Source organism: Gobius niger (assembly GCF_951799975.1).
Source record: "Gobius niger genome assembly, chromosome: 6".
NCBI classification, from domain to species: domain Eukaryota; kingdom Metazoa; phylum Chordata; class Actinopteri; order Gobiiformes; family Gobiidae; genus Gobius; species Gobius niger.
This window is the reverse complement of record NC_136857.1, coordinates 12,312,548-12,326,891: the sequence shown is the minus strand read 5'-3', so window position 1 is coordinate 12,326,891 and position 14,344 is coordinate 12,312,548. Positions and strand designations below refer to the sequence as shown.

The 14,344-nt window shown below is 41.1% G+C and overlaps 1 protein-coding gene across 1 annotated transcript in view; it reads right to left on the bottom strand.

Moving 5' to 3' along the window:
- The window catches only part of LOC306964989 (ERC protein 2), a 138,651-nt gene that overhangs the window by 27,859 nt on the left and 96,448 nt on the right, over positions 1–14,344 (bottom strand). The window contains exon 17 of the mRNA XM_079559176.1: positions 11,221–11,273. Coding sequence (XP_079415302.1) covers positions 11,247–11,273 — 27 coding nt within the window. The 3' untranslated portion in view covers positions 11,221–11,246. The remainder of the gene's footprint in view (positions 1–11,220; positions 11,274–14,344) is intronic.

Genomic DNA, 14,344 nt, shown 5'->3' with positions numbered 1-14,344 from the left:
TCAAACACACTCACATCAGACATACAGCCAGTGGCACTCAACAAGACACCGAGATGAAGTGAGCGCACGAGAAGAAAAGAAACAGACAAATCTAGAGTCACTGTCGAGGATCTGCTGATTCAAAGTAACCCCCAAAGTGGAGGCCCGAGGATAAACAACCAATCAGAGAGGGATCGCTGTCTAACCCAATCAGAACACATTCCAATAAGAATCCTCTCCAGATCCAGCCAGAAGGCCCCCAGAGTCAGGATTTAAAAAAGACGTTTGTGTACATTCGATATGACCCAGATACAGCAACTTCTTTAGAGGTCCTGACCGTGTCTGTGTCAGTACAATAAAAGCCAGAAAACCTGTCTTCACTCCAGCCTCACTCCTGCCCATCTTTTATTCTAAATCTTTATGCATTCATAACACTAGAACTTTTGATAAAACTAGTAAGCCAGTAATGTCTAACATAGTGGAGGAAGCACCTGGGGCACAGAACTCCCTGTGCTCTGCAGACCATCCATATCCTCCACTGGACACGTTCTTGTGTCGAGTCTTGTGTTTACCTAGATGCTTCAATATCGAGTTTTTACTTGACACATTTTGGGGTGGTGTAGTGAGGGTGAGGAGAATTATTTGTACTGTTATTGGTAAAAGTCAGGGGCTGCCTACAGTGGCTAACTCCATACCACTCGGAGAATTATAGGTAAAATGTCTGCATCCACAAGAGCAGCACTAGACTTTGAACTCTAGGAAAACTGAAAATATGTCATCCCATTAACACTTGTATTAACCCTAGAGGGACAACGGAAAGGATTTATTCAGGTTAACAGGTTTTAGTACATGGAATGAAGAAAGGTTGTCAGTAAACTTTTCTGGGTAATTGGAATTGAGCAGGGCAATGGATATAATCGAGACCAACATCTTCTGTATTTGGATATTGATACAAAACGCTGATGCCAGAGAGCTGTCGGACTTCATTCCAGAAGGATTCACAAGACTTTAGAGGAACAAAGTTGGATCTACTTGTCTATCTGGGTAGAAGAACGCCAGTATGTGAGAAAGTATTTGAGTGGCGCACTTTCTTAAGGAGACAGACTTCCAGCGGTCTATGGTAACAGGAGCATGACAAGCCCAGAGCAGAGGGCGCAGGGATTTAGGTGTGAGAGCGCACCACACAAACAGGTCTGGACTTGTCTTACAACAGTCCGTGTGTGTCTGCCAGTGTGCGTCCATGCTGCTGTAGATCCCCTTTTGGCTGTGGCGCTGTAAACCGAGGAGGGTCTTACATGGACCATAATCCTTTGGTGAATGTCATCTTACAGGTGTGGCTTTTCACAGGCTTCTGATAATCGGCAAGCGAAAGCACCACAGATTATATGGGAGTGATGTGGCATGGCTAAATTAATGTAGACTCTGAAAGGTGATTAGTTTGATGGCGGGGATTAGGTACAGTACGGTAAAACATAGGGCAGATTGCTTCAGCGCTAATCTGGTGTCTGGGCTGATCTAATGACAGAGAGAGGCCGTGCTGACATAAGACTATAAGGTTTCAATAGAAAACTATGTGAGAGTTGGACTTTCAATCGAGCAGTGCTTAATTTTCCCACATATTTTTAAGTTATACACAGAGAAAGTGCACCAACAATTTCCTGGTCTGGTAGAGTCAGTGCAGTATGTTTTTGCATTTAGTTATCTATGTTAATTTCCTATTAATAAGAGTATTTAATGTGATGTTTTGTAGCCACTCCTACTTTTCAAAAGCAGGATTGTTTGGGACCCAGCTCATTGCAAATACAAATACTTATTACATTTTTAAAACACAATAGAGAATATATTACAATTTTAAAGTAACCTAACACTACACAATGATAATACAGAATAATGCGGAAGACATTCTCTCCTAAAGATCCCCTTATCATTCAGAGAGAATGTGAAAGTGCAACTTTCTCGCCGCCCCTTGTTCCTCTGATTGGTTTATTCGCCTTTCATTCATGCCAATGTCAAAACTTGATGTGAAAGGAGTCCCAAACAGGTCTGCTAAAACAACACAGCTGAGCTTTTCTAGACTTTTCATGGCCAACATTTCGAAAATCATCCAGTTTTCTTCTAGCCAGGATGTTAAGTCCAACCAGATTGTAAAGTAGCCGGTGGGATGATTTTCAAAACAGCGTAGGTCTAGAAATATCCTGCTGTATTGTTTTTAGCAGACTCTATTCATTTACAATCCTGGGTGATTGAGAACTCTTGTTAAACGGAGTCTTAGTATAGAGTAGAAAAAGGAATAGTCATGGCTGGAAAGCGAAATTATTTCAATTATTGTCGACTAGGCTAAGTGAGTTGAGTTTTATTAAGAGGCTTCTTTTCACTCAGTCTAGGCTACACTGGCAGATAGGCAGGTACCAAAAAAGGGACAGCCCAATAAAAAAAGGAAGAAGAAAAAAAAACCTCATCCCATGCTCCTGTTCACACCTATGTAAATGGCCTACCTTTTCAGGGGGGCACTATAGAGATATGGAGCTGTAGGTCACCATATGGAGCTTGTAGATGAAGCCCGGTCAGACCTCGGACACACTGGGGTCAAAGCAAAATGAGTCAAAGCAACAGGACTGTTTTATTTTCTACCATTAAACCTTTTAACAAGTTAGTGTTTATATGTAGCCCGTAGTAATAGGTCAGTGCGTCCCACTTTTAACAGAACAAGTACAAAATACACTGAGAGATAATGTATTTGAATAATGTGAGATAATGTATCTGACAAAAAGTACAGCTCAGCTTGCTGTCTTTATAAACGTAGTTTACTGCTGAGCTCACAAAAACGGAAGGCAGTGATGTTCTCGAGCGTGAGACATAAAGTGCAACCTCCTGTTATACAAGGGCTAATTAGTGGTCGTCTAATTGGGGCATGGTAGTTCAAAGATGGTTATAAGGGTTGTTTTGAAATATAGGCCTGAGTAATATAGATCATTTTGAATTCTTAAAAATGTCAAGGATTCTTTGATTGCAGTTCTAGTATTTTAAAATGAAAACACACATAAAACATAAATAAATTATTATTATTAGTTTATTCAGCAAAAACCATGTGCAAAAACTTAACAACAGATAAAGCTTCCATTAGGCTCCACCTGCTGTCCCCGAGCATGTGAGTTAATGAATATGATTTATTAATAAAGTTGATGATGAGAAACCTAACTGTGTGAGTGCTTATTTCACTTCAGCATAAATCACACGTGACTTGCCTTGTTTGTATAAATTACCAGTGTAAGGCCTCAGCCCCCATAACTCTAAGAAACTAGACTTTGTGCAAAAATAAAATATTTAGAGATAATAGACCATGTTTCCCTTTCCCGCTCTCTAAATCCCAGAACCTCCCACCGTCACTGAGTGCCTTTGTGGGTGTGAGACTTTCTCTTTGGTTTGTAATCCGTCCTGAACAGGGGATAGGAACCACTGAGCACCCCATTCACACGGGAGCCTCCGCTCCAGGCTTTAGCTAAACACTCTTCCCAGGTGCAAGTGTCTCCTCGGGGAAGGACCTTTGTGTGCCGCCATCTCCATAATCTCACAAAACGCTGATATAATCCTGTCAAATATATACAGTTGTGCTCAAAGGTTTACATACCGTGGAAGCCATTTATGGTCAAACAACAGAGTTTACTCTTTTTAATAATAATAAAAATAATGCATTGGTTTTATATAGCGCTTTTCTGGACACTCAAAGACGCTTTACATTGCACTATTCATTCACTCCATACTCGGTGGTGGTAAGCTACTATTGTAGCCACAGCTGCCCTGGGGTAGACTGACGGAAGCGAGGCAACCAGTCTGCGCCATCGGCCCCTCCGACCACCACCACTTACTCACTCACGCATTACATTCGCTAGGCTTCCTGGTGTTCCCAAACGGTCTCCCATCCAAGTCCTGCCAGGCCCTTCCCTGCTTAGCTTCCAAGGTCTGACGGGATTGGGCATAGCAAAGGCGGTATAAATCGTAATGAAAAAGAAACAAATCAAAAATCAAAATGACCCTGATCAAAAGTTTACATACCCTGGTGATCTTGGCCTGATAATATGCAGACAAGTGGACACAAACGGGTTCAAATGGCTACTAAAGGTATAAGCATCCTCACCTGTGACTTGACAGACCCTTTCATCCAGTGTTGCACTGGCATTTCTGTTTTCTGAGTCACGAGGAAAGCAAAGGAATTGTCAAAGGAAAGGCCAGAAAAGGTAGTTGAATTGTATAAAACAGGAAAGGGTTATAAAAAAGATATCCAAAGAACTGAGAGTATTAATCAGCAGTTTTCAAACACATTTGGATGTTCCAACATGACGACGATCCAAAGCACAAGGCCATGTCGACCTCTCATTGGCTACAGCAGAATAAAGTCAGTCTCCTGACCTCAATATCATTGAGCCACTCTGGGGAGATCTCAAACATGCAGTTCATGCAAGATAGCCCAGGAATTTACAGGAACTAGAGGCTTTTTGCCAAAAAGAATGGTCAGCTTTACCATCCGAGGAAATAAAGAAGCCCATCCACAACTACCAGCAAAAGAATCCAAACTGTTATTGATGTTAAAGGGGGAATACACAGTATTAAGAACTGGGGTGTGTAAACTTTTGATCAGGCTCATTTTGGTAGTTTCTTTTTTTATTATGATTTAAAAAGAGTAAACTCAGTTGTTCAACCATAAAGGGCTTCGCACAACTACTATTTTCTTAAAAATGGCCCAATAATCAGCCAGTGTATGTAAACTTTTGAGCACAACTATGTTATTTACCTCTTGCACTCACATAGACATCCTGCAGGACGGGAGCAAACCCTTTCAGCACAAACTCTGATGCGTTTTCATAAAATCTTCTCTGCATGTTTGAAGACTGTTTGCATTGATTGGAATCAGGAAAACTATGAACAACTTGAGGTGTACTGATTTATGATTGAACTTTTTTTGGAGGTAGGAGTTTGCAGACTTGAATGAATTACACCTGACATGTTGAGACAGAAAGGGGAGGACGAGATGGTTCGCAAAACTATTCAGCCTATGGACATCTACCAGCTTGAAATGTTGAAAACATATTTTGAATTCAGATGCTAATGTCATTAATAACTGACCAGAAGTCATTTATAGAGCAAAGAGCTTGGTTCGCCTTAACACACAAATTCAGACCTCCACAAAGGCCTCACAGTTTTTGTATGGGAAAAAAAGAGACATCAAATAAAAGGACTAAAAACTAGTTCAGGCAGTACTGGTCCGGATTTACCATTTAGCTAAAAGTGAGAAAAGAAAGTGTGTTGTTTGTGCGATAAATAACCAATTTAATCTGAGGAAGCATTAAAAAATATACTACAAAGTATTTAAAAAGAAAATTAAAAGATCAAAGATGCAAAATAACATGACCATGCTTTTGAAAGTCTAGAATCATTGGGCATTATATTATTAGATTATAAACTAAAGTTTTCACGCAGTTCTACTTTTAATCTAAAGTATAACAGGTGACAGAGTCTTTTATGTGGTCCCTAAATTGGACTTAATTCCACGATGAGAACAAACATGCAAATCTTCGAGCATAGTTTAGCACTGATGAAGTAGACCTGATGTCTGTAATTTTCACACTCAATAATGAAGTGTCTTGATATTTGCAGCTTTGCACGAGCTGATAGTGTGTGTGGGCCCTTGTTAGCGTGTGTAATGAGTGTGCAGTGGGAGGAGAGAGGGGGCTTACTCAGACAAACAGCCTTATGATCTGCACATCAGGTGTCTACGCTCTGATATCCCTCTAACAACTTCAAGGAAACCACCAAAAATACAAGAACTAACCTGTCGGACTCTTACCACACTGTTGTGTGTTTGCTCTTCATGGCATCTTCCCTCTTACTCTCCCTCAGTGTCTGTCTGTGCCATGTTGCACATTGACTTCAAAGATGAATTTTGTTACACACTTCAAAGAGACTAAGGTGTACCTAAAACAATATGGTCAATATATGAACAAAGCAATGAGAAAAATATCACACACTTATCTTCTTTCTAGATTACTAAATAAGATAGGGGAATAAAGTAATGATTTTTCCATTTCAGTGTTAAAAATTGCTGATATTTGTGACTGAATCTTCTAGCACATTTTACCATATTCCAACATTTTCAGAATAGAGGTTGTAAAATCAATAAATTCAGACAAAAATAAATGATGCAGATGCAAATCAAATTCATTTTCTTGGTTATTTCTGGAGCTCAGGTGTTACAATGTTATTGACTCCGGCTCATTCGAGTTTAGTGTTGTGGAACCACCTTTGACCCCACAGCCTGATGATGCTGACAGCCCAACTGAAGGATGGCTTCGGTCAGACACCTTGTGTGACCTCAAAGCAGCGGTTCACTGATCTCCAAAGAGGTTCAATACGGCCTTGTTCAAACGCACATGACAGGAAGTCCATGTGTAAACATACCGGACAATAGCTGACAAGGACAAGTGCAGTGATTATTGATAAACTCATGCTAAAGTCTAGTGTGAGGGGCATTTCTGGAACCGCCTTTCTCTTACGCATTCCTTAATTGTTTATTTAGTTGAGACAGTGCATGGTAATGAACACACACAGGGCTCATGCATGTTTTATAGACGATGACAATAATAATAGTAACACTGATGGGATGGAACTGCATACAAATGTGAGTTATCATTTTCTGGTCATGTCTACATCATCACACTGTGTAAGGTAATGTAGTTTTGGCATATAGGTTTGAAGCAAAACAAAATCAACAGGCTCCATGAACAATATTGTAGTTCAGTATTAAAGCAGCACTCATGCCCCTAGAGGCCATAAGCGCCACTGTATGTGTCGTAGCATTATCTGTTTTTTAATTCATTAATTGTCTGTGAGAGTAAATATTACACTGATGGAAAAGACACTGGGAGAGAAGGATATTGTCCATCCAATTACACAATGGAGACAATTTTTTTCACTCAAGCTTGGCTGTAAGCACAGTTTAAATGGCGCTAACCCGCAGTCAGCTTTGGCCATTAGCCTGTTAGCTTTCTGGCCAGGGACACCGGGGGAGATGAAAGATCCCCAAACGTCGCAATGACACTTGTATTACCCCCAGAGGGACTATGGAAATGATTTATTAAGGTAAACAAGTTGCTTAATACTGCTTTAGTGGAATAGACCACCATTTTTCCATGCTGAGATATCTTCTTACCTGAGCTTCAACGAGTTGATGCCTACCTGTCTGGTCTTGGAGTGTGCGCTCAGTCACGCAAGACCAAGACCAAAGCTGTTGCTAGCGTTTAGTCTCTCCTTTGCTCCTCTATGGGGCCAAACGGGGGGTGAAGTTCGGTGAAGTTCGAAGCGACCAAGCTCTTCCACGTTTTCCCTATTTAAATACGGTTATGTGAAGAGTTACACGATCCAAGTGTAGTTGCACAAAAATAAACATGTCGATTTTCTAGGCGGATAAAAAGGTGGTACTATATTGAAAGGCGTAATAACTTAAGAGCACTTCGACGTCTGCGCTGTTAATAAATATATTACTACACGGACGTCAAAGTGCTCCTACGGTGTTATTACGCCTTACAATATAGTACCACCTTTTTATCCGCTAGAAAATTGACATGTTTAATTTTGAGAGGCTAAATGCTAACAACATGTTCAGTGTTTTTGCGTGACTGAGCGCATGTGTAAAGACCAGACAGGTACGCATCAACTCGTCTAAGCTCAGGTATAAGGACATATCTCAGTATGGAAAAACGGTGGCCTGTTCCTTTAATATGAGAAACATGATGTTCTTTGGAGAATCTAAAGCTTCCAGGAAAACCTTTACTACGTCTCAGTCCACAAACATAACTATACTTTATATTCAGTAAAAATATGGCACAGGGAGAAGAATCTTCCAAACTTACTTTGCCCTGAAACGGCCTTACTATTCCCTGCCTGGGCACACTGCACTCACAAATGCAAACATATTTCTGTCCCCCACTTGGAAATCCTCTCAGCTTCTCCTCGCTTCATTCAGTACAAATAACTTCACGGTGGGATAAAAGCATAATGTTTCCAGAAAACCTCTTCCCCCTGAAATTCTCCTTTGGCCTGATGCACTCTTCGCTTCCCCCTCCACTTGTGCTCTCCAAAAGGACATTCTTATTTCATTAGAGGGGAGTCTGGGAGGCCAAGAGGGTAAACAAAACCTTGGTAATCAACAGCAGGACATATACACAACCACAAAGAGCCAATGAGAGCACAGCATCCCCCTAAACACAACCATAGCTAACCAGTCCAAGTCGACACCTGGACGCGCACCACTTGAACTTGCCAATTTCAACTCAGCACTTGGATTTGTACGGAGCTCAAAGTACAGTTTTGCATTGGGAGTCAAGGTTGTCCATATAGGAAAGCCGTACATGCCCACGTGTCTGTCGAGATAGATGCACAATGCAGGATAGCAGAGGGGGACAGACATTTTAATCAACAAAATAAACGCTCATGTCAGTGTAGTTGCAAGCTCAAGACGCAGCAAATAACAGGAACAAACAGCAAAAGATGAAGGGAAATTCTTGTCTTTGTTTTAATTCATAAATACAATTTAGCCAGATGGACTTAAGTCAGTTTATGACGGTAACAAAACCTATGTTCCCCGGTACCGGACTTGTCCTCCCACCTCTGTTTCTGGGAACATCAGTCCTTCCAAACTCCACTCCAAGTGCTGCTGTTCCCCACGCACACAAAGACGCTTCCAATCCCACATTTAGATCCTAACCTTAACTTTAACCCAGCCCAAGGTTCCGACATCAAGCCTCCGATCACGACCCTTAAAGTGATAGTCTGGAAGTTTTGACCAATGAGACGAGCTTTTCCTGTGAACCGGCCTGTCAGGTCCAATCAGGAGAGGAGGGGGAAGAGCTTGAAAGTTTATGTTTTGAAATTGTATCTTGCTCTCCTCATTTTGCAAACTAAGAAGGGCTTTGTGGTTAAAGAGAGATAGTGTTAAATAACATTGTTTACGTAGATTGTTAACTTAAATCTCACTCTATCTCTTCTCACTTTGCAAACTTACAGACTATCACTTAAACCCCTAACCTTAGCCCTTAACATGGAGCTACACATCCGGGGAAACACCGGTGTCACTGGCGTCTGGAGGTGCCACTCCCCGATACTCCTGAGGAACAGCAGCACTGGGAATCATTTGACACTAGTTTCACACATTAGAAACGACTGGTAAAACTACTCTAAATGAAATACTCAATACATAGTAGAGTAATAAGTTCATTCAGTGACACAATGTTAGCTAGGGGGTGCTCTATCCTCTGCAGAGCTCTATGGAACTGCTGAGTTCACCAATAGGAAGAGGTCGCGACAGAATCACACGCAGACAGCGATCCCGGACTATTTGTCTATCTGCACTGTCATCTCTGTTTGTTCATATTAGTGGAGCTCTTTCAGGGACAGGATATAAGGATTAGGTCAGGCCTTATTGCGCTGTAGCTGCACACTGCTAAATGGCTCCCATCTGTTACCCCATAGCAGATGGCTAATAAATGGCTAGCCGCGCTAACGTTTTGCACCGCCAGAATAACATCGGTGGATAGATGAGCAGAGCTGATATGGCGAGCCACAACACCACTTTGTGCTAAAGGCTAATGTCCCAGGCTTATTCTATTAGATCTGGATAAGACGCACTAATACAAGAGGACGGATACACACACGTGCGGTCGCCATATCTGATTGGAGATAGTGGGCCAGTAGACTAGTCATTGGTCCAACTACCTTGAAGGAGTATACATTAATGAGGAGTCGGAAGAAAAAAAAACTATGTGGAAGTGGAAAGAGAGAGTCAGAGAAAGGGGGCAGTGTGGTCTGTTTCATTACGGTGAATCCTGACACTGCCACATTCTCTGCACACATGGTCTGGATTAGAGACTACTATATGTGGGCCACTTCAGTGCTCTCAAATGCTCTTTTACGTTCTAAAATTATGGCTACATATGTACAAATTGGTGTACTTTCTGCAGAAAGGCAAAATATTTGCTTACAAAATTGTATATAGACTACTAATCCGAAAAGCTGCATGAGGCCGTAGTGCACAACTTACTAAGTCATTGAGGTTAGAGGGAGAATCTGTTTGTGATGGTCCACCTGTGGATTACTGAAGGCAAGGAATGAGATGCGTTGGAAACTATTAGTGCGATGCTGACTGCTTTAACTCTCTGCCTTCACAATTTACGTGCATAAGCTCACATTCACTGTCTCCCATTTCTGATTTTTTTTTTTAATCTCCTGCCACTGTTTAGACTTAAGGCGGTGGTTATCAAACCACAATACCATGGGCAAGAGCAGACCAAATTATATGTTTGTATTACCAAATTTACCATACTAAATAACTGATAATTGTCCAAACATGAACAAAGGTCTAAACCAAGACTAATCCCCTGAGCATGTGTCTAATTTTAAATCATGAATCAAAAATAGTAATACAACACGCGACTATAGTCCTCAAAGAACCGGAAGAAGATGCCTGTTTACCACTACTGCTACCCCTACCACATTTTGAGACCACTAGCTTAAGGCTATTGCACAGACTATATGTGCCTGTGTACATTCAAAAGCATCCTGAAAGCCAATGGGGGGCTCAATATAAACTCCCAAAACAGGTATTATCCTTTATGACCGCACATTCTTGATTTTATGCATTTTAAGCTTGCAGCTTAAAAAAATCTTGACTGTTCTGTGTTCTATTGTAATAAAGTGCCCCACACACTGGCACCAGAGTGGGGTGGTGGAGTGCTAAAAGTTTACTGCTGAAAAAGCGGGGCATGGACAGACAGACTAGTTCATCTCTGGCTTTCCTCACTCTGTCGTTTTTATCACCACAGGGCCCCGAAACATGCTTTTTAGGCTGCTAAGTATGTATAGGTCGAGGAGAGCACAGCATAGCCTAAAGACTATATGGACACGCAGTCTGCCAATAAGCCCCATACAGAAACAGCCATAAAACCTAACTGTGGGGCTCTTAAGTCAACTAAAAATTCATATGCAAAAGGAAGTAGAGTAGGTCTTATTACAGTCGCTTCACTTAGAATGGGGTAATTCTGTGGTTATTGTGGTGCCATCAATGTTTCCAACTAAAGTGCACCAGAGCCCACAATAGAAAGTCACTGAGTAGAAAGGTCATTAAAACGCAAAGAACAAATGTGCTGTTTCAGTTGAGTGTATTTATAATATAGGAAAATATCCACGACTTACTGTGAAAGGTGCACTGGAGGCGGTTGTCATGCCCAAATCCCCTCTTCATCATCCTGTTAGAGAAAACAGAGACAAGGAATTATGGCTCATATTCTATGGTAATAACGAAGGACTGTGCAAATAATTATACTCAATTACGATTTATCTGTGGGCGATTCCAGTTATCAGCATTTATCTGTTGTTTAGTCAGAGGTTGATTTTGGAACATATCAGTAAAAGCTATCCAAATAAAATAAATCAAAGTCATATTGCTTTACATTTGTGTTGTCTTTTATATACATGTTCCTCCATTTGGATATATGCCTGTATCAATTGTTAATCTTCTGACCCAGCTCTCGTGTCGTCTCCTAGTCCTGGCCCACCTCTCCTGGCTTCTATCAAAACAATCAAGTATATTCCTCCGTCAGAAAGGCTTTAGACATGATATCATAAGAAATGCTTTCTGGTGGAAATGGTTTCATTGTTACAAACCAATAACTTAACACGCAAGGGATTTTCTAAAGGTTGAAACTGTGCAGAAAACGTGTTGCTAATAGGACGCCTAATTCACCCAGACACATACATTACGATTGTTAGCGTGAGCTGGCAGCTGACTGTAGCCTGTGTAATGCTAAACTCGACTTACACAAAGTCGGAGTTGCTAATGTTACAGAAAAAGCTCCAGTCCAGTCCTTTCTTTGGCTCGACTGAGTGGTTTTGACAGGACCGGTAAACTCTGTATGCTACACCTGGACTCGCTAAGCTATCGATATAATGCCCTTTCACTAAAACATTCTAGATACTAAATGCTTACATGTAGCTGAATGGATCTGACAGGACTGGTAAACAAAGCTCGACCTAAAGCCATTCATTCTGCTAGGTCGACCACATACAGGCTCAATAACAAGTGCTACTTCACATAAACTGTGGACAGAGAGTGTGTGCAGCTTCGGGAAATCACACACACACAAAAATACAGAATCAGATTATCGTTTGATGATGAGTGCTACAAGTTTCTTCCACTTACGCTGAAAACTATCTGGTGTGGGTGTAGTTGAATCAAGACAAAGGAAACATTAGAGGCATAGTCACAGGAATATAGTAGCCTGGCCAGCCACCACGGCCCCAACTTTCTGTTCCTGGGGCGATGAAATCACGGATGCTTATTTGTAATGTGCCACTCAAATGCCGAAGACTCTCTGCGTGAATGTGGTGTGTGTGAGTGAGTGATTAGAGGGTCCGATGGTGCAGATCGGACCAGTCAACCTCAGGGCACCGGTGGCTACAAAGCTTACCACCATTGAGTATGGAGTACATTAATAATTGTTCTGGCAGTAAGTAAGCCTTGGCAACTGTCATGGAGACGTAACTATTTACAAGCCTCTCCCGGCAGCACGTTGTTCAAATACTCACGCGAACTCGGTCCTCTAGCTGTGGCCATCTAGCTTTTAGCCTGCGCTAAGTTTTTTTTCTCTTCTTCATTGCAGTAAGAGTAACCTTCGCTTTTTGCAAGTTCCTCACAAGTTTCTCGCTCGCACCAAACTTTCTTTCTGCTGCTCGATGACCGTTATTTAAATCTTCAGGAGTAGCAGATACTGGTACACAAGCCTAGAGCGCCCCCCTAGCAGCTGTCAGTGTTAAAATAACAAACATGTGAAATTATATATTTTGATGTATAAGTCACACCTGCGTATAAGTCGCACCCCAAGCCAAACTATGAAAAACAGTGCAACTTACAGTCTGGAAAATACGGTAAGTAAGTAAATGCTTTATTTGTGGGCCAACCTACCCGTGTAAAGCCCAATGCGGGACTCGTGCTTGTGAAAAGCATAATAGAATTATTTATTAATTATTGCCCCCCCATCCCTTTCAAATACCCCATATCATTCAGAAGGAAATGTATAGCTTCTCTCACCTCTTCAGCTCTATTAATAGTGGTTATTGCTTTGCTAGTTGATTGTGCGGAGCCTACACTGTTTCTCAGTCCTCTGTGTGAGTTTCATTTGGCCAGGATAGAAAAAGGCTACAGTACTAGAAAACATACTAAAATAATCTGTTAAACGCAAAAATAGATAACAGCATTTTGACCATATACTTAATTGTTTGATGACTGTGAACAACGAAGTGATCGGTCAATAATTAAGAGCAAAAGACAGACATTTTCACCTAAGCACACGGCTGTGATCTCTCAAGAACTTCCTCTAAAGGTTAAAGGTCATATATGAGGAACAGCCGCTAAGTGATGGACTGACCTTTGTCAAAAACACAGCAATTGTTGGTTTTGCCATGTGGTTTTAGTACAAGGTTTGAACCAATTGTTACTGAATGAAATAATCGCTTACTGCATGGCACATCTCATCAATTCCCCAAAAGTTTACAAGACAAAGTTAACTGTTTTGAATAAGACTTTTTTCCTATAAACTTTCCCAACAAGGCAAAATTGTAGCTTTAACTGTTCTCCATGTGTTTCTGGTTCCTCAGTATCAGTTGCAGTAATTGTAATTTACGATGGGTATCTTCACTAGTCCATTCAGATTGATTTCTGCAATAAAAGGCCATAAGATACAGCAGATGAGACATGCTCTACATCTATACAACCCATTCATTTCATTTGATTTGGGTCGTTATTTTGACCCAAAAGAGGTATGATGCTTGAACTTACAGAACTACTACTACTACTTTTAAGCAGCAGTACTTGTTCCACCTTTAGGGTATTCTGTGATGCACTGAGCAGGTTTCAGTGCCAGTGTATTTTTAAAATACAAAAGGGGATCCCCACTGCATGTTTGGCTTCAATTCTGACAAAAGGTTGCTGATTTGTTAATTAAGTCTTAGAAATACTGTATGTATCAGCGAGAGAGCTTGGCATGCAGGCAGGTGGAAATCCCCAGGTGTTTCTTGTTGTTACACTCCCATACACACAGATGCATAGCCGGTTAATGGTTAAAACACACAGAAAGATTGCAATAGACAAACATTTTTCATCTTTATAGACCTGGAATCTCCCTGAGTTAAGTGCTCTCACAACAATAGCTCTGGGATGAGTCTATGTTACATTTATATATGGAGATGCCTTTATCAGCTAATGGAAAGAGCGAAATCATCTCTGACATTCTTTGAAGACTGTTTTCCATTTCAGTGGCTT